General features: G+C 40.6%; 1 protein-coding gene across 1 annotated transcript; it reads left to right on the top strand.

Annotated features, from left to right (window-relative positions):
- The first annotated feature begins 2,388 nt into the window (after positions 1 to 2,388).
- LOC140861981 (uncharacterized) lies at positions 2,389 to 4,355 on the top strand. The gene is made up of 6 exons (XM_073264981.1): positions 2,389 to 2,492; positions 2,598 to 2,739; positions 2,975 to 3,091; positions 3,151 to 3,528; positions 3,850 to 4,131; positions 4,248 to 4,355. Exons 1-6 carry the CDS (start codon positions 2,389 to 2,391, stop codon positions 4,353 to 4,355), a joined length of 1,131 nt encoding a protein of 376 aa, XP_073121082.1.
- Positions 4,356 to 21,346: the final 16,991 nt, after the last annotated feature.

Here is a 21,346-nt window from a genome sequence, read left to right as displayed (position 1 = left end):
AAATATTTGAAGCTTTGGGAGAAGTAACGCTTCCTATTTCCTTGGGTTCTTGCCCGAAACGGTATACTAAGATGGTGAAATTTCTTGTAGTAAAGTCTTCATCTACATACGATATTGGGACAACCAAGTCTCAATATATTCCAAGCCATCGGATCGACCTATCATATGAAGCTGAAGTTTCCGACTCCAGGAGGAGTAGGATAAGTCATTGGTGACAATCGTCTAGCCAAAAAGTGTCATGCGGTGACACTACGGGGTTCATCAGGAAATCGGAAAAGACAAGTTTCTAGTGAGGAAAGAGCACCGAAACCCGAAATGTTTTTTGCGTGAAAAAGGGATACATTTGGTGAATGAGGAAGCTGAGAGAAAATAAAGAATAACAACAACCGAAACTTTAAAGCACATAGAAATAATTCCAAATGATCCCAAGAAGACTGATGTAATGGTATTTTCCTATGTTTGATTGAGTTAATTTGTGATGATTAGGTGTATTTTTATTGGCTAAATTCATGTTATAGTTCCTAATCATTGTATGTGATTTGATATAGGAAAAGAGAAGAAATGGAGCTAAAGATGGAAGGAAAGAGCCAGACAAGAAAAGAATTACGAAGAAGCAATGGTCAGAAAATCATTTTTAATTTTAAAAAAATTCAAATCCGATCTTCACCATTCAGAATGAATTTCAAGATGTTTTAAAGCATTTTTTCAAATTTTAGCTCAATCCGACGGCTAGATCTCCGGATATGAATTTTTCAAAATCGCTGCTCGCAGAAAAAAAAGTCGCGCTCGATCTGTCAAACTCAACGGATCGAGCGTGAGAAATAATTTACAAACAGTAAGTTGGATATTTTTGTGCGCTCAATCCTCCCAACTCGCGCGATCGAGCGCGACGACTTTTCTGGGAAATTTTAGTAAATTAGGAAACTTATTTCTTTAGGACTTTTGTCATATTTAAGGGTTTTTATCTCGATTTTTAGGGGAATTTTGGACGGCATTAAGCAAGAGAAATACATTGGCGGCTAGGTTTCTTCTCTCTTTTCTTAGAAAGTTCATGAATATTTTTGGCTAAGTTTTTAGTACTTGGTTGAGGAAGACAAACCCTTGAGTTATTTTATTTGTGAGATTTAGTTTTCTATTGTTTAATTCCAAATTGTGTATCAAGAGTTGTTTTGGATTGATTGTCATGCTTGTATGTGAGATTTTAGGATTGATCACCTTAGGATTGTGCTATACAATCTATTGCTAAATTAGAATTCAAATCCGTAATTGTTTGAATCATCTGATTTTTGAAGCAACCGCGTTTAATATTTTCTGCTGTTGAATTTGTTAAATCGTAGGAACAACAATTGACTAGATTAAATACAATCGCTGGTATTTGTGTTGTCTAGATTCATTAGTTTTACTCATTTGAATGCTACCATGGATTTAAATATAATCGCTGGTATTGAGTTAATTTATGGGGTAAGGGTTAACTTAGAACGCACTGTCTAGTTAACTAAAATTAAGGTGAAACAGAAATTAAATTTCCAATGAAGAATATTCAATGTGAATTAATTATTTTTAGGGAATCGATGATCGAATGAATAATTTCAAGGGTGTAGTCGATCGATACCAAGTCTCGTTAGTTTATTGATCTTTTTTATTTTAATTCTTGCATAGTAGTTTATAAAATCCAAAAAACCCCTTTTTATTATTTTTAGTATTTTTAAGAACACAATAAATTTTACTTTCCTCGTGGGAACGATCCCTACTCTCACTGCTACATAATTTATTTATCTTATTGGAGTCGGGTAATTTGGGCGTGACACGACTAAGCGCTACCAAATTTTGGCGTCGTTGCTGGGGAACGGTGTTTAATTTATTTGTGTTCTTGCTTTATTTTTATTTTTTTTATTATTTCCCCAGTGCTACTCTGGTTTGTTCATGATTTCAGGTGACTCTTTAGAAGAAGAATTTCCATATGATCCGGAGATAGACAGGACTGTCCATCGTCGGCAGAGAGAAGCTTGTAAGATACAAGAAGAAGATGAGCGCGTGTTTGAGGATTTTAGTGAAGCAATGGCTGACAACGCCAATCTGAGTTTGAGACAACTTGGAACCCCCGATCTGAACCATCAGCCCCTATGCATTACTTTTCCTACTTTAGAAGTTAATGCTACTTTTGAGTTAAAATCTGGGCTAATTCACTTATTACCTTCATTCCATGGTCTTGCAGGTGAGGATCTGCACAAGCACTTAATGGAATTCCATGTGGTATGCACAAGCATGAAACCACATGAAGTGACAGAGGACCAAATCCAGCTGAGAGACTTTCCTTATTCTTTAAAGAATGCTGCTAAGGATTGACTATACTACCTACCTCCTGGATCCATTACCACCTGGACAAAGATGAAGAGGATCTTCTTAGAGAAGTACTTTCCAGCTTCAAGAGCAGCAAATATCAGAAAAAATATTTATGGGATAAAGCAATTTGCAGGGGAATCACTTCACGAGTATTGAGAGAGGTTCAAGAAGCTTTGTGCTAGCTGTCCGCAGCATCAGATAAGTGAAAATCTTTTAATCCAATACTGCTATGGAGGTTTGTTGTCTCATTACAGGAATATTCTAGATGCATCCAGTGGAGGAGTTTTTGTGGATAAAACTCCAATTCAAGCAAGGAATTTAATCGAGAATATGGCTGCCAATTCTCAGCAATTTGGCACCAACAAGAGTGATCCAGCACCCAGAAGGAACAATGAGGTAAATGTTTCTTTCCTTGAACAACAACTGATTGATATGACGTCTCTTGTGCGTCAAATGGCTGTAGGGAATGGACAAAATGTAAGAGCATGTGGAGTTTGTGCTAAAGTGGGACATGCAACTGACATGTGTCCCACTCTTCAAGAGGGATCTGCTGAGCAAGTCAATGTAGCAGGAGGATTTCCCAAACCACCACAACAAAAGTATGATCCTTATTCCAACACATTCAATCCAGGTTGGAAGGATCATCCCAATCTCAGATACGGAAACCCTCCAGTACACCAACCGCACCATCAAGCTTATAGGCCACCGTATCCTCCACAGCCATAGCGTCCTCAAGTTCCAACACCTGGTGAGTTTCTAGAAAACATTGTTAAGGATATTGCTACTAATACTGTAAATTTTCAACAGGAAAATCGAGCAAGTATCCAACAGTTGAATACTCAAATGGGGCAGTTGTCAACCGCAGTCAACAGGTTGGAGGCACTGAATTCTAATAGCTTACCATCACAGACAGTGGCGAATCCAAAGGAGAATGTGGGTGCAATCAACTTGAGGAGTGGAAAGGAGTTGACGGTTAATGAAGAAGTGGTGAAAGAACCAGTACAGAACAAAGATGAGCAGGAATCCAAACTAGAGGAGGACAAGACAAATCAGAAAGACACACCTAGAGGTAAGTTTCCTCCTCTTTCTGTGTATAAACCTGTAGCCCCTTTTTCCTTAGCACTTAAGGAGTCTAGAAAAGATGAAGGGATAAATGACCTTTATGAGATTTTTCGTAGAAGTGAGGTGAATATTCCTTTATTAGATGCTATCAAACTAGTACCTCGCTATGCTAAATTTTTAAAAAATTTGTGTACTGTGAAGAGAAAACAAAAATTAAAGGGGTGTCAGAAAGTTGAATTCGGAGAACAGGTCTCTGCCGTAATTCAAAGAAAGGTACCCACAAAATGCAAGGATCCATGTATGTTTTCTATTCCTTGTAAAATAGGAGATGATCAGCTTGATACGGCCATGCTAGATTTAGGAGCATCGATTAATGTAATGTCATACTCTGTTTATGCTTCCTTAAGCTTAGGGCCTTTAAATAAAACTGAAATTGTTATCTAGATGGCTGATAGATCTACTATTTATCCTAGGGGTCCGTTAGAAGATGTTCTTGTGCAAGTTGAAAATTTGGTCTTTCCTGATGATTTCTATGTTCTTGACATGAAAAGCAATGATTTGAATAGTCCTATTTTGTTAGGAAGACTATTTTTGAAAACTTCAAAGTCTATCATAGATGTTGATAATGGTACTCTCACTATGGAATTTGATGGGGAAATTGCTAAGTTTAATATTTTTGATACCTTGAAAAATCCTAGTTGTGAAAGTGTTGTTAATATTCTTGATGTCAGTGATCACTTATCACAAGGAAAAAGAAGTTTGTAATTGAGGATAAGTTGAAGGAGATTGTTGTAAGACCTGCTGAGAATTCGAATTCTAAAATTTTTCCTTCTGATTTGCAGGCATCTAAAACTGAGTCGAAACTTCCTCCGGATCGATCAAAAGGAATTCCCAAGAAATCCAAGAAGAGAAAGCATGAGACGAAATTAACTGGAAAATTTCTCAAGTGAGTGAAGGTGGACAAGGGAACTAGATATGAACCACCTTGAGGGACTGAAGCATCCAGTCGGGCCGACGAATGTAAAAAGAGGCGCTGCTTGGGAGGCAACCCAAGGGGAGTATTTCTTTTTATTCTAAGTTTTTATTTATTTTTTTTTGCATTTTTGCTTACATTGGGGACAATGTAAGATTTTAAGCAAGGGGGAGATAACTTAGCCAGTCATTGAGAGAATTTAGCTGTTTTTTTGAGGATTTTTTTTTTTTAGAGCTCATAGTTTGTGATGAATTTGACTGTTGAAAATCACTAGCCCGTGATGATATCTAATTGATGATGTGCATGCTTTTGAAAATAGATGATTTGCTAACCTTGGAACACTTTGATATCCAATGCAAATTAGACTTTGATATGGTTCTTGAATAATCTTTAGCACGCATGAGTCATGGCTTATGAATTGTATATGACATAGTGAAGGTCGTGTGAGCCTTGTGATAGTCTTAGGAAGTCGCTAGCCTATCAAACTCTCTTTTGAGCTTAATAAAAAAATGTGAAGAAAAACAACAAAGAATGGAGTTAGTAAGGTGAGGGAAGGCATTGGAATGAGGATTAAAATTCTAGTCCTATAAATTCCAAGAGCTAAATTTGGAGGAGAATGCACGAAGTTGAGGATAACCGGGTGCAATTACTCGGACAAGTGAAAAGACTATAAAATTTCTCAATGGTTTAATTTGATTTGTTGGTGTGCAACTTGAGCTATTGTGGGGTTTTACATTGAATATATCTGTGAAGTGTGCATGACACTGGCTAATGACCAAACACACACACACACGTTCGGGGCTATATCTGTAGTTGAAATATCTGGATATTGAACTTGTTCCGTTGTTAGCATTTTAACGCCTTTCTTGATCATGCATTGAGTTTATTCCTGAGGCACAAATGTGAAGATCATGGTTATTTTTGTTATGGATTATGAGTTCGAGCTTATTTTTGGTTTTGTATTGCTCGAGGGCGAGCAAGGATTAAGTAGGAGGAGTTTGATGTGATGGTATTTTCCTATGTTTGATTGAGTTAATTTGTGATGATTAGGTGTATTTTTATTGGCTAAATTCATGTTATAGTTCCTAATCATTGTATGTGATTTGATATAGGAAAAGAGAAGAAATGGAGCTAAACATGAAAGAAAAAAGCCAGATAAGAGAAGAATTACGAAGAAGCAATGGCCAGAAAATCATTTTTAATTTTAGAGAAATCCAAATTCGATCTCCACCATTCAGAATGAAGTTCAAGATGTTATAAAGCAGCTGTCCAAATTTCAGATCAATCCGACGGGTAGATCTTTGGATATGAATTTTTCAAAATCGCTGCTCGCAGAAAAAAAGTCGTGCTCGATCCGTCAAGGCAGTAGGCTCGTATATTTTCTGGCGCTTGATCCTTCCAACTCGCGCGATCGAGCGCGACGACTTTTCCGAGAAATTTTAGTAAATCGGGAAACTTATTTCTTTAGGACTCTTATCATATTTAAGGGTTTTTATCTCGATTTTTAGGGGAATTTTGGACGGAATTAAGCAAGAGAAACACATTGGCGGGTAGGTTTCTTCTCTCTTTTCTTAGAAAATTCATGAATATTTTTGGCTAAGTTTTTAGTACTTGGTTGAGGAAGACAAACTCTTGAGTTATTTTATTTGTGAGATTCAGTTTTCTATTGTTTAATTTCAAATTGCGTATCAAGAGTTGTTTTGGATTGATTGTCATGCTTGTATGTGAGATTTTAGGATTGATCACCTTAGGATTTTGCTATACAATCTATTGCTAAATTAGAATTCAAATCCGTAATTGTTTGAATCATTTGATTTTTGAAGCAACTGCGTTTAATATTTTCTGTTGTTGAATTTATTAAATCGTAGGAACAACAATTGACTAGATTAAATAAAATCGCTGGTATTTGTGTTGTCTAGATTCTTTGGTTTTACTCATTTGAATGCTATCATGCATTTAAATCTAATCGTTGGTATTGGGTTAATTTATGGGGTAAGGGTTAACTTAGAACGCTGCTAGTTAACTAAAATTAAGGTGAACAAGAATTAAATTTCCAATGATGAATATTCAATGTGAATTAATTATATTTAGGGAATCGATGATCGAATGAATAATTTCAAGGATGTAGTCGACCGATACCAAGTCTCGTTAGTTTATTGATCTTTTTTATTTTAATTCTTGCATAGTAGTTTATAAAAACCAAAAACCCCCTTTTTATTATTTTTAGTATTCTTAAGAACACAATAAATTTCACTTTCCTCGTGGGAACAATCCCTACTCTCACTGCTACATAATTTATTTATCTGATTGGAGTCGGGTAATTTGGGCGCGACACGACTAAGCACTACCAAAGACACTAAAGATCGGGACCGAATTACCTCCTGATTTGGAAGAGAAGCTGAAAATTTTCCTCGGTCACAACTTGGACGTGTTTGCTTGGGGTGATGTGTTAGAGTAGATATCCTGCAAGCCAACTATTGGCTAGGGATTTTATTGACTCAAATGTAATAAATAATCTTTATTTTAATATAATTACTCTTTTACTCAATTCTGGCATTTACTTTATCTGCATACCCATGCAAGTTGCATAGATAAAGACCTTAAATATACTATAGTAAGTAAATATGAAGTTGTACATGTGATGATAATCATGAAACACATATTTTAATTAATGTATATTTTAAATTAAGTTCCTAGTCGATTGGGCCGTCCAAAATAAGGATAAGGACCGCTCGAGCTCGAGACTAGAATCTGTGATGCTGTGTACCACGTTTCATTGGTATGAACATAGAGATGTTCAATCATACAGATTGGTGCTCATACGATGAGTTCATTGAACTACCCTCACTTGAATTTCCCAAGTGGTTATTATTCATCGAGTGGATAAGTCCGTGGTTATGGTTGTACACCATTAGTCCTTACGACCCGAGACAACACTGAGACTCTACATGCTAGGATTGTGCTTTGAATTTTTTTACCGACTCCAAGAGGGTCATCAGGTAGCGAGATTGGGTACAATTACAAAACATGTAGGAGCCAGTGCATTGTAGTCGAGAATTCACCGCTCACCTACGGGTGTGGATAGCCTATGTGATCTTATGAGATATTAGTGCATGGAATCTCTGGCCAGAGTATGAAATGTGCATTAGGGTAAAGTGGTTCCCTAGTTGCATATGTGATGCCACTAAGTATTCTCTTTGATGCATCACATCGTTATCGAACTTCACATGCAACCCTCGATGAACCAATGGTTGTAGATTCGATTGGGATATATGAGTTGAAGGGACCGTACTGTATGATAACCATAATCGATTGGTTTTTGCAGGCATTATCAGTGATACCTAGGGAATCATGGGGCGATGCTACTAGACGCTGATAAGTGCAATTTATGCACTTAACTTATATATGATTTGGCTTGAATTTTGTGATGTATCGAGTGGATATTATGTGTATTAGTTGTTGTTTTTGTGAGTTGCAAGGATTGACGCAAAAGTAGCAAGAAGAAGCGGAAGGATGCATTATGAAGTATCAATTTCAGAAAATTACTGAGAATTATTGAGGCATCAAAATCGAAGATCTACCATTCATAATAAAGTTTAGGATGTTTTAAAGCTACTGTCAAAATTTCAACTCAATCCGACGATTAGATTGTGAGATATGATTTTTTGAAAATTATCGCGCGATGCAGATTTTCATACCCAAGAGGCACGCGCGGGCGCGCCTGATGAGAAATTTTGAGCATCCAGGAGACAAAATCACATGCGTGGGCAACCCTCTCTTTAGGCGTGGGTGCGCCATCGCGAAAGTTAGTTTTTTTGGGTTTATCGGGAAGAAAACCTTTGAACTTTCGTGGGCTTTTATTTATTGGATTTGAAGCACATATAAAAGGGATTCTTTTGCACAAAATTGAAGGGAAAGTCGCCGCACATCAGAGGAGAATCACACGCACGATCGAGAGAGAAATTTGAAGAAAAAATCTGCACAAACTTGAAAAGAAAATCTGGAACAAGGAAGAAGATCGCGTTATCCGAACACGACATCACATCTTTGGATTTGTTTTCTTTATCTTTTGTCATTAAACTTTGATTTGATGTCTAGTTTTATGAACATGAATTGTTTTTGCAATATTTTGATTATGAACTAAATTTTTAGAGTTTAGAGGGACGATGGAACCTGGTGTAGACTCTTCTACGAGTTTTTGATATTTTTGGATTGAATTCTAGTAGATTAATTGTTTTTTCTAGAATTGATTGTCTTTTAAATTATTTGATCAATAATTGATTTGTTATATTTATCTGAAATCCGACACTCGAGAGAGGGGATTTTGAATAGAACCAATAGAAATTACACTGTTAATTGTTTATATAATTCGGGAGAGTATATATCGTTAATGGAGCCTTAGGAAGAACATCGTTTTTCACATATTACTAAGACTAAATTTTTAATAGGGATATTGAAATTGAATCTTAGTTGATACACATTATTTGTTGCTCGGGAGAGGGAAATAATATAATTAAGTGTTCTTGGCTATTAATTGAATGGAATTCATGAATATAAATTAATTAGAAGTTATTGTTATCGAAACCAGGTGAAACCTGAACCTCTAGACCATTTTTTCTCTCATTGATATTTCTCTGAAAATTGTGTGCGTTCTACTAAAAATCCATTTCTTATTTTTATTTATTGCAAACCTTCTTATCATTAATTTTCTGAATAAAATTAGGACTATTTTAATTACAAGTACTAGATAATTTCATATTACTCCTCGTGGGAACGATACTCTATTCACTACTAAATTAAAACTTGACACTCGTACGCTTGCGAGTATTTTTCACAAGTTGTTTTTGGCGCCGTTGCCGGGGAGTTAATTTTGATTTTTTTTCGTCTTGTTATCAATTAGTCTAAGTTTTAATTTAGAGTTTTTTTTTATTCTTTTTAGTTACTAATTGAAATTTTTTTTTGTTCGTTATTGCAGTTCATGCGAAGATCTCAAAGTGCAAATTCTCTACTGTTTGATCCGGAGATCGAGAGAACTGCACGTGCTTTGAGAAGAGCGAGAAGAGAAGAAGTTGATAGAATAGCTGAAGAGAATGTGAATCAAGCTCCACTGGTGCCAATAAGAGATCACTTCCGGCCGACGATCCAGGCTCACTATTCTGGAATCGCTCGAGGGACCATTAACGCCAACAATTTTGAACTGAAGCCGGCCTTGATCAACATGGTTCAACAGAACCAATTTAATGGGAGCGCCACTGCTGATCCTCACCTACACCTACGCACTTTCTTGGAGATAACCGATACGGTAAAAATTAATGGTGTGTCTGAGAATATTATACGTTTACGCTTGTTTTATTTTTCTCTCAGAGATCAAGCAAGGAATTGGTTGCAGTCGCTGCCGTTGGGAAGTATAACTACATGGGAGGAGATGACAGTGAAATTTCTTGCAAAATATTTTCCACCTGCCAAGTCCACCCAATTGAAGATCAAAATCAGCACTTTCAGGCAGATGGATTCTGAACAGCTCTACGAGGCATGGGAAAGGTACAAATATTTACTTAGACGTTGTTCTAACCACAATTTTTCAGATTGAGAACAGATCGTGTAGTAGCCCGAACCCTAATTGAGTAATTAAAGGATTAATGCTAATCAAATAAATTGGGGATTGGACGGATCGGAAGCTCCGAAGGGACGATCAGAAGCTCCGATCGGGATCGGAAGCTCCGATGAGGATCGGAGGCACCGATGATATTACGTCATCCATGACGTGTGGCTGGATCGGAAGCTCCGATCAGGACCGGAGGCTCCGATCACCCCTATCCGGAGTCATCAAGTGATATTTTGACACGTGGCAGATCAGGATCTTCGGAAGCTCCGATGACAGGATCGGACGTTCCGATCGAGGTTCGGACGTTCCGATCGAGGATCGGAGGCTCCGATCGTTGTCTATAAATAGAAGGCCGAGGCTTCATTTCTCCTTGCCAATTTCGGATTTCCTCTCTATTTCTAGTCATATTCGAGTTGTTCTAGCCTTCCTAGGCTTGAACTGGGAGTCGTCTAGACGTTCGGTAGTCGTAGCGGAGTTGTGCCCAAGTTCTGGAGGCATCGACATCAAAGGGCTAACGACGGACGAAGGTATAGCTTTTGCTTCCTATAAATATTTAGGAGTATGCAATAGCTTAGTTAAGGCTTTTAGAGCACTTTAATGATAGTAGTATCATTTCGCTGTGTAGGCGGACTTTAGGCTTGGACTTAGAGATGGTAGTGCCTACCTGGTATTTGAGGTACGAAAGTACTGTTCGAGATATCCTGACTGAGTATGCATGTATTATGTGACCGCATGATTTATATGCCATGATATTATGCTGCATTCATTTGCATCTTGCTGTATCTCCTTCGAGATGTCTGTAGTAGGATTGTACCCTATCCTGTTAGTGGATGGACTTCCATCGATTTGGGTCTGGCGTATCCACAGTTATCTCGGTATGGGAGCCACCTCCTGAAGCGACGGCACAGCGTGCTACATACCAGGGCCCGGTCTGTCTCTGTTATCTGATCCTTGACCTCGAGTCTATAGGGAGTTCACTTTGCATGCATGTATACTCATACTCTCGCACTGAGCGTTTTATGCTCACGTCTCGTACTCTGTATTTTCTGGACACCCTATTCCATGGGGCAGGTTTGAGATTGGACGAGGAGGGTGGATCCAGGAGGGGCTAGTCAGTGGTTGGCCAGCTGGAGCTTCGTCTAGGTTTTATTACTGTTGTTTGGGTTTATACAGATATTCGATTTGGTTGTATATTATTGGATAATTACAGATTCCTTACTTGGGATTGTATAATGATATTGGTTTCCGCAGTTTTATTCTGATATCTGTTTTATTAAGTTAATTGCATGCATAAGTTCTGTTCAGTAGGTGATCCGTGTAAGGGTCACTACATTTATGGTATCAAAGCATGCAAAATATTTCTTGGGATTTAGTCTCATCTTGAGGTATTTTTGTAGATGTCAAATCGTGACGACCAGAGTTCTCATGGCAGTGTTGGTGGGCGTTGGGGTGATGCCGACCGGGAGCCTCGTCGAGAACGGCGTCATCGTCACCATGACGACGAGCGTTTCACTGTGCGTCGATTCTTAGCTATGGGTCCTAAGCCCTTAGTTGGAGGTGAGTCTCCGGAGGATGCGAAGAACTGGTTAGACCGCATGGAAACGACTTTTCAGACTTTCCAATGCACCGATGAGCAGAAGGTGGAGACCCTTGGCTATCTTCTGGATGGGCGTGCGCGTAGGTGGTGGAGGTTTACTTCTGCACCTTTTGTTACGGCGAGAGGAGTGGCCACCTGGGCCGAGTTCCGCACAGCTTTCCAAAAGCGGTATTTTCCTCCTGCACTCCGACAGTCGAAGGCAGGCGAGCTACTGAGTCTGCGACAGGGAACCATGTCTATCGATGAGTATCAGCAGAGGTTCTTTGATCTGCTATCCTATTGCCCCGAGATTGCTGATAGCTCAGAGATGAAGTATAATCTGTTCCTTCAGGGCCTTAACCCTGAGATCCATGACCGTGTGGCGGTTGGTGACGACATGTCCTACGAGGGTTTGGTGAGCCGTTGTCACCAGGCGGAGGACAGCATTCGGCGGAACAGGTCTTTCTCTCAGTCGAGACCTGCTAGTTCTTTGGGTCCCCGTGCCCAAACTTTCAAGAAGTCTGGATCTTCTTCTTCCTCTGGTTCTGGAGGTATTGTCCGTTTCGGTAAGAAGGACAAGTGTGATCACTGTGGGAAGAACCATCCATCCGACAAGTGCCGTAGAGCTTCTGGAGCTTGTTTCCGTTGTGGAGAGACTGGTCATATCCGGAGGGATTGTCCACTGTCTGGGGGAGGCGGTTCTGGATCTGGTTCAGGATCTGGTTCTCAGGCTACCGTACAGTAGAGGTCGCAGGGACAGTCTGCTGGGAGTTCTCATTTGAGGCCACGAGCTTCTGGCCAGGTGTTTGCCCTGAGACATGATCAGGCTGTGGAGGAGAATGAGAAAGTCATCGCAGGTACATTTATGCTTTATGGTATACCTGCTCTTGTACTTATTGACACTGGTGCATCTCATTCCTTCATTTCTGCACGTTTTGTTAAGAGGCATAAGTTACCATGCATTGCACTAGACGTAGTGATGTCTGTTTCTACTCCGACGGGCCAATCTGCTTTGGCTAAGCGTCTAGTGATGGGTTGCCCTTTAGAGTTCGAAGGGAACGTTCTGTTAGCGAATCTCATGGTCCTGGCGATGGACGACTTTGATTGCATTCTGGGAATAGATGTGCTGACTACCTATCGAGCTTCAGTGGACTGCTATCAGAGATTAGTACGCTTTCATCCGGAAGGGAGTGAGAGTTGGTTTTTTTATGGTGAGGGAGCGCGACCCCCGATGCCTTTGGTATCAGCTTTGAGAGCCTGTCGAGCTCTAGAGTCTGGCGGGGAAGGCTACCTTATCTATGCAGTTGATTTGTCCGCTGAGAGTATTGGGATAGAGAGCATTCCTGTTGTGGATGAATTTCCAAATGTGTTTCCTGATGAGATTCCGGGTTTTCCTCCTGCTAGGGAAGTCGAGTTTGGCATAGAGTTGATGCCGGGTACTTCGCCTATTTCTAGAGCACCGTATCGTCTGGCTCCGTCAGAGATGCGTGAGTTGAAGAATCAGCTACAGGATCTTTTAGACAAGGGGTACATTCGTCCTAGTGTATCTCCTTGGGGAGCTCCTGTTCTCTTCGTAAAGAAGAAGGATGGGTCGATGCGGCTGTGCATTGACTATCGGCAGCTAAATCGAGTGACTGTGAAGAACAAGTATCCATTGCCTCGTGTTGATGACTTGTTTGACCAGCTGCAGGGCACATCAATTTACTCCAAGATTGACTTGAGATCTGGGTATCATCAGTTGAGAGTCCGTGATCAGGACGTAGCCAAGACTGCATTCCGTACTCGCTATGGGCATTACGAGTTCCTAGTGATGCCATTTGGTTTGACTAATGCGCCGGCTATATTCATGGATCTGATGAACCGTGTCTTCAGGGAGTATTTGGACAAGTTTGTCGTGGTCTTCATTGACGACATCCTGGTTTATTCGCGTAATACGGAAGAGCATGTTTCTCACTTGCGGTTGGTACTACAGACTCTTCGAGATGAGCAATTGTACGCCAAGCTGAGCAAGTGTGAGTTCTGGATGGATAGAGTGGTTTTTCTTGGCCATATCATATCCAGGGAGGGAATTTCTGTTGATCCTAGCAAGATTGAAGCGGTACTTAATTGGTCGCGTCCGACGACAGTTGCTGAGATCCGTAGTTTTCTGGGTCTAGCAGGGTATTATCGTCGCTTCATTCTGAACTTCTCTCAGTTAGCTCGACCGTTGACGCAGCTTACCCGCAAGGGTGTGGATTTTGGTCCTCCGAGTGTGAGGAGAATTTCCGTGAGCTTCGACGGCGGTTGACTTCTGCGCCGGTGTTAGCATTACCGTCAGGATCTGGAGGGTATGTAGTTTACACGGATGCTTCTCTTCAGGGGTTAGGTTGTGTCCTGACTCAGAATGGGCATGTGATCGCATACGCTTCTAGACAGCTGAAGATTCACGAGGACAACTACCCAGTCCATTATTTGGAGTTAGCAGCCATTGTGTTCGCTTTGAAGATCTGGCGTCATTATCTGTATGGCGAGAAATTTGAGATCTTCACCGACCATAAGAGTCTCAAGTATTTGTTCACTCAGGCAGAATTGAACATGAGACAGAGACGTTGGATGGACTTGCTTAAGGACTATGATTGCGAGATTAAGTACCATCCGGGAGCTGCTAATCTCACCGCTGATGCTTTGAGTCGCAAGGTGCGACTATCCGCACTTCAGACTTGTTTGATGTCTAGTGCGATCAGTGACTGTTGTACTTCAGGTTATACCTTCAAGCATAAGAAAGGTATGCAGAGTATCCAGATGTTTGCGATATTATCTGAGCCAGCCTTGTATTCGCGGATCCGAGATGCTCAGATGTCTGATTCAAAGACCCAGCGTTTAGCTCGTCTAGCTAACGAGGGTAGCTCGTCTGGATTTCATTATCAGTCAGATGGCTTTCTGTGTTTGTCTGGTAGGCTTGTGATTCCACAGGATGAAGAGTTGCGAGAGGAGATTTTATCTCAGGCACATCGCACTAAGTTGAGTATTCATCCTGGGAGCAACAAGATGTACAAGGATCTACGTACTCGTTTCTGGTGGAAGGGAATGAAACGCAGTGTTTATCAGTTTGTTTCGAGATGTTTGGTGTGTCAACAGGTCAAGGCAGAGCACCGACGACCTGGAGGATTGCTTCACAGTCTGCCTATTCCTGAATGGAAATGGGAGTTTATCACTATGGACTTTGTGACCCATTTGCCGGTATCCCCGAGGAACTGTGATGCTATCTGGGTTGTGGTGGACCGACTCACCAAGTCAGCGCATTTCATTGCCTATAGCCGGGAGTACAATGTGGATCGTATGGCTCGGTTGTACATTCAGGAGATCGTTCGACTTCATGGAGTGCCTGTGAGCATTGTCAGCGATCGGGACCCCAGGTTTACTTCTAGATTCTGGGGGAGTGTTCAGCGTACGATGGGTACTACTCTCAGTTTGAGTACAGCCTATCATCCAGAGACTGATGGTCAGTCAGAGCGCACTATCCGTACGTTAGAGGATATGCTTAGAGCGTGCGTCTTGGATTTTGGTTCAGCCTGGCAGGATCATTTGCCGTTGATCGAGTTCGCTTACAACAACAGCTATCACACTAGTATTGGGATGGCACCTTTTGAGGCGTTGTATGGGCGACGTTGTCGTACTCCACTCTTCTGGGAAGAAGTAGGGGAGAGACAGGCTGAGGGACCGGAGTTTATCCAGCAGGCGATAGGCATTGTTGATCAGATCAAGAAATGGATTAAGACTGCACAGGATCGTCAGGCCAGTTATGCTAATATCAAGCGTAGGCCTTTGCAGTTCGAGGTCGGGGAGAAAGTGTTTCTGAGAGTGTCACCTTTCCGCAAGATTCTCAGATTTGGCCTTAAGGGCAAGTTGTCTCCCAGATTTATCGGTCCGTTTGAGATCTTAGAGAGCATTGGCGATTTGGCTTATCGACTAGCTTTGCCACCGCATCTATCCAGCATTCACGACGTGTTCCACGTATCTCTGTTGCGACGGTATGTGGCGGATGAATCTTATATTCTGCAGCGGTCTGAGGTTCAGGTAGACAAGGATTTGACTTATGTTGAGAAACCTCTTCGCATCCTTGATTATAAGGATAAGGTTTTACGGAACAAAGTCATTCCTTTGGTTTTAGTTCAGTGGCAGCGCCGAGGCACGGAGGAAGCTACTTGGGAGCTTGAGGACAGGATGCGTAAAGACCATCCTGAGTTGTTTTGATTTCATTCTTTAAGTTGTATTCAGTTGCAAACTCTGTAAACGTTTGTTTGAATAAAGAATGTTTCTGATTTCTGTATTTGCATTCGGTACTTAAGATCTGATTTCGAGGACGAAATATCTTAAGTGGGGGAGAATGTAGTAGCCCGAACCCTAATTGAGTAATTAAAGGATTAATGCTAATCAAATAAATTGGGGATTGGACGGATCGGAAGCTCCGAAGGGACGATCGGAAGCTCCGATCGGGATCGGAAGCTCCGATGAGGATCGGAGGCACCGATGATATTACGTCATCCATGACGTGTGGCTGGATCGGAAGCTCCGATCAGGACCGGAGGCTCCGATCACCCCTATCCGGAGTCATCAAGTGATATTTTGACACGTGGCAGATCAGGATCTTCGGAAGCTCCGATGACAGGATCGGACGTTCCGATCGAGGTTCGGACGTTCCGATCGAGGATCGGAGGCTCCGATCGTTGTCTATAAATAGAAGGCCGAGGCTTCATTTCTCCTTGCCAATTTCGGATTTCCTCTCTATTTCTAGTCATATTCGAGTTGTTCTAGCCTTCCTAGGCTTGAACTGGGAGTCGTCTAGACGTTCGGTAGTCGTAGCGGAGTTGTGCCCAAGTTCTGGAGGCATCGACATCAAAGGGCTAACGACGGACGAAGGTATAGCTGTTGCTTCCTATAAATATTTAGGAGTATGCAATAGCTTAGTTAAGGCTTTTAGAGCACTTTAATGATAGTAGTATCATTTCGCTGTGTAGGCGGACTTTAGGCTTGGACTTAGAGTTGGTAGTGCCTACCTGGTATTTAAGGTACGAAAGTACTGTTCGAGATATCCTGACTGAGTATGCATGTATTATGTGACCGCATGATTTATATGCCATGATATTATGCTGCATTCATTTGCATCTTGCTGTATCTCCTTCGAGATGTCTGTAGTAGGGTTGTACCCTATCCTGTTAGTGGATGGACTTCCATAGATTTGGGTCCGGCGTATCCACAGTTATCTCGGTATGGGAGCCACCTCCTGAAGCGACGGCACAGCGTGCTACATACCAGGGCCCGGTCTGTCTCTGTTATCTGATCCTTGACCTCGAGTCTATAGGGAGTTCACTTTGCATGCATGTATACTCATACTCTCGCACTGAGCGTTTTATGCTCACGTCTCGTACTCTGTATTTTCTGGACACCCTATTCCATGGGGCAGGTTTGAGATTGGACGAGGAGGGTGGATCCAGGAGGGGCTAGTCAGTGGTTGGCCAGCTGGAGCTTCGTCTAGGTTTTATTACTGTTGTTTGGGTTTATACAGCTATTCGATTTGGTTGTATATTATTGGATAATTACAGATTCCTTACTTGGGATTTTATAATGATATTGGTTTCCGCAGTTTTATTCTGATATCTGTTTTATTAAGTTAATTGCATGCATAAGTTCTGTTCAGTAGGTGATTCGTGTAAGGGTCACTACAGATCGAGTGGTTTTACAACGGACTGAATGCGCCTACGAGGATGTATGTGGATTCCGCGGCTAGAGGTACTATATTTGCGAAGGATCCCGCTCAGGCCTACGATATGCTAGAACAGATTACGATCAATAGTTTTCAATGGCCATCTGAGCGTATGAAAGTTAAGAAGTCAGTTGGAGTGTATGCAGTGGATCATCTTACATCTATCACAGCCCAATTATCTGCACTGACTACACAGGTAGCTGCGTTGAATAAAGTGAGTGTTGCAGAACCAGCAGGTGTGCCGGGTGCTATGGACAAATCTCATCATTCTGAACAAGTGCAGTACATAAATCAGAGAGGTTATGGAGGCTACAGAGGTAATCCTGTTCCAAATACTTATCACCCGAGTTTGCGAAATCACGAAAATTTTTCATATGCTAACAATAATAATGTGTTGAATCCTCCGGGGTTTATTACAAATAAGGGTGAGGGTAAGTCATCTTTGGAGGATGTTGTTAGTATTTTCGTGCAGGAATCGAGTAAGAGGATGACGAGAACTGAGACTCGCCTAGATAGCCTAGAGACGCACGTGGCCAACATGGGCGCAGTGTTGCAATCCATGGAGACTAGCATTAGACAGTTGGCGAACGCACTGAAAGTTTTCAGGTTTTTTATTTTCTTTTTTAATATTCATTAATATTAAGAAGTTTTCAGGTTTTTTATTTTCTTTTTTAATATTCATTAAGTTTTCATGAGCGGTTTTGATTTTCGTTTTTAAACTTAAGTTTTGCGATTCTGTTTTTTTTAAAAAAAATTTATTTTCAAGATTAATGACTAGACATATATTATAACTTTCAATATGTATATTGAAATAACTGATTTTATTGGTGTGGTCAATTTAATTTGTTGGAATATATATATATATATATATATATAATATATATATATATATATATATATATATATATATATATATATATATATATATATATATATATATGATCAATTGATTTTCTATAATACAATTCATATGATTGATCAATGCATAGCTTATAATTATTGTTGAATGTCTCACAACATTTTTAATGTGGAATGTCTCACAACATTTCCTCCAAGTTTTCATAATAACTTTCTTCAAGAACATTATGCAAAAATAAACAGGATATATTGTTGGAAATTGTATTATTGAATGAATTACAATTGAAATGGGCTTGAAAGGGTTTGAATTGATTAACTCAAATTGTTTGTAAAAGCCTTGTCCAAAGTGTTACAAAATTCAAAATTTTGGTGAAATAAATTGGAGGGAAATGGGGAAATGGTAGTCCCACATTGGAACAACTCCAATTTGTTGTTCACCTTAATTAGTCCAACATTGGACTATGGGATTGGGCCCTTAGGGCACCGGATGTTTTGTAAAGGGGCAAGACGCTAGTCGATGCAACAAACACACACGCCCGGCCGGCTCGGCTCGGCGTGGTGTGGTGTGGTGTGGTGTGGTGTGGTCTTCTGATCCGATTATTTTTTTTGAATAAAATTTATTTAAAATAATATTTTATTATTTTATTGAGTATGCCCGAGCGGTAAATTATTACCGCGCGGGCGCAGCACCTCACCATGCGAGACAGTGAGTTCAAAACGTCTTGCGCCCGAGCGGTAAAAAATTGCCGCACGAGCGCGGTACCAAAATGTCGAGGCAGTGTGTTGGCTTAAAGTTGGGCGCTCACGCGGTAGAAAATTACCGCCCGAGCGCACCTTCTGCAGAATGAACAGTCACGACTGTTTCTGGCATTTTTCTGTCATGGGTTGCATCCTTACGCCTTCAAACGTGTTGTTTCGTGTATAAGACTATATATATGGTGGTTATAACATAAAAAACATATATAGAAACATCTGATAACATACATTTCAGATTTTTGATTCTCAAAATATCTCCCTCACTTTCTCAAAGAAAAGTAAAAGCATATTTTCGTTCGTTGAAGTTCGTGATATTTGCTGTGCTGCTATATCACGATCGAAAGTCATTGTATCTTAGAGACGATTGCCGCTAACGTTTAGCACTTGGAACGGGCAATTTCGTCTTGCGGATAGAGAGTTTCTCTCGCCTCGACTGTGTTCATTATTGTCGTTGTTATTGTTGCTGCTGTTTAAACAAGGTTTTCAGAATTCGGAATACACCCTTCTAACAATCGCAAGACGAAATTCTTTGTATTTCCCGGATTCTGAAGATGTCTACTGTCTCATTCACTCCGCTCGCTTCCGCCCCCGCTCATGGAGAAAAGCCGCCAAAGTTTTCTGGTGCCGACTTCAAACGTTGGCAGCAGAAGATGCTGTTCTATCTGACCACCCTTAATCTGTCTAGATTTCTCAAGGAGGATCCCCCCTTCGTCGTTGAAAGGACAGCAATAGATGCATGGAACCACAGCGATTTTCTCTGCAGGAATTATATTCTGAATGGCCTCGACGACACTCTCTATAGTGTCTACTCCTCTGTGAAGACGGCCAAGGAATTATGGGATTCTTTGGAAAAGAAGTACAAAACTGAAGATGCCGGCATAAAGAAGTTTTTAGTTGGCAAATTTCTGGACTTCAAGATGGTAGACTCAAAAACTGTAATGAGTCAAGTGCAAGAGATACAAATCATCTTGCATGACTTATTGGCCGAAGGAATGGAAATCAATGAACCATTCCAAGTCGCGTCTATCATTGAGAAATTGCCTCCACTGTGGAAAGACTTCAAAAACTACCTTAAGCACAAACGTATGGAGTTGAAACTTGAAGATCTTATTGTGAGGCTTCGCATCGAGGAGGACAACAGAAATACCGAGGCCAAGTCACATAAAAAGCTAATGGAAACCGAGGCCAAAGCAAATCTGGCGGAGTCTAGTACGAGTCAAAAGAGGAAGCGCCCCCATGATGAAAAGCAAAAGGGGAAAGCGAAGAAATTCCAAGGAAGTTGCTACAACTGTGGCAAACCGAATCATATGGCAAGGGACTGCCGAATTCCAAAGAAAAATAACAAAAATCAAAAACCAAGGCAAGTGAACATGGTTCAAGAAAGGTATGTACCTTTAGCACTTTCTGATATTGATCTTAGTGCTGTTATATGTGAGACCAACATGGTGGATGATCCAAGAGGATGGTGGATCGATACCGGCTCTACGATTCACGTGTGTGCCGAGAAAGACATGTATTCCACCTATGCCACCGTTGGTGATAGAAAGTTGTTCATGGGAAACTCCGCAACGTCTGAAGTTGCTGGAGTAGGAAATGTGGTGTTGAAGATGACCTCGGGCAAAGAGGTGACGCTCAAGAATGTGCTGCATGTGCCAGACATTCGGAAGAACTTAGTTTCGGGTTCTCTTTTGAGCAAAGCTGGATTTAGAATGGTTTTTGAATCTGATAAATTTGTATTAACAAAATCTGGTGTATTTGTTGGGAAATGGTACCAAGATAGTGGTCTCTTCAAATTGAATGTAATGAATGTTAAGAATAAAGATATTCGTTCTGTTTACTTGACTGAAAGTTTTGATTTATGGCATGAACGATTAGGACATGTTAACTTCAACACGTTGCAAAGACTTGAAAATTTCAATGTAATACCTACGTTTAAAAGAAATTCACAAAACAAGTGTGAGATTTGTGTTGAAGCGAAAATGTTTAAAGCTTCATTTCATAATATCACGAGAAGTAATACGCCACTTGAATTAATACATACTGATGTATGTGATTTAAAAATGGTACAAACAAGAGGTGGAAATAAGTACTTTATAACATTCATTGATGAGTGCACCAAATTTTGTTACGTATATTTATTGAAAAGCAAAGATGAAGTGATCGAATCTTTCAAGAAATATAAGACTGAGGTTGAAAATCAACGAAGTTCAAAAATTAAAATGATTCGAAGTGATCGAGGTGGAGAGTATGTGGCTCCTTTTGAAGAATTTTGCTCAACTTCGGGCATCATTCATCAAACGACGGCCCCTTACTCACCTCAATCCAATGGCGTTGCAGAACGCAAAAATCGAACATTAAAGGAAATGATGAACGCGTTGCTAATAAATTCTGGCTTACCTCAAAATATGTGGGGTGAAGCGATTCTCTCAG

This window comes from Henckelia pumila, chromosome 4, assembly GCF_033568475.1.
Source record: "Henckelia pumila isolate YLH828 chromosome 4, ASM3356847v2, whole genome shotgun sequence".
Classification (NCBI taxonomy): domain Eukaryota; kingdom Viridiplantae; phylum Streptophyta; class Magnoliopsida; order Lamiales; family Gesneriaceae; genus Henckelia; species Henckelia pumila.
This window is presented reverse-complemented; position numbering and strand designations above follow the sequence as displayed.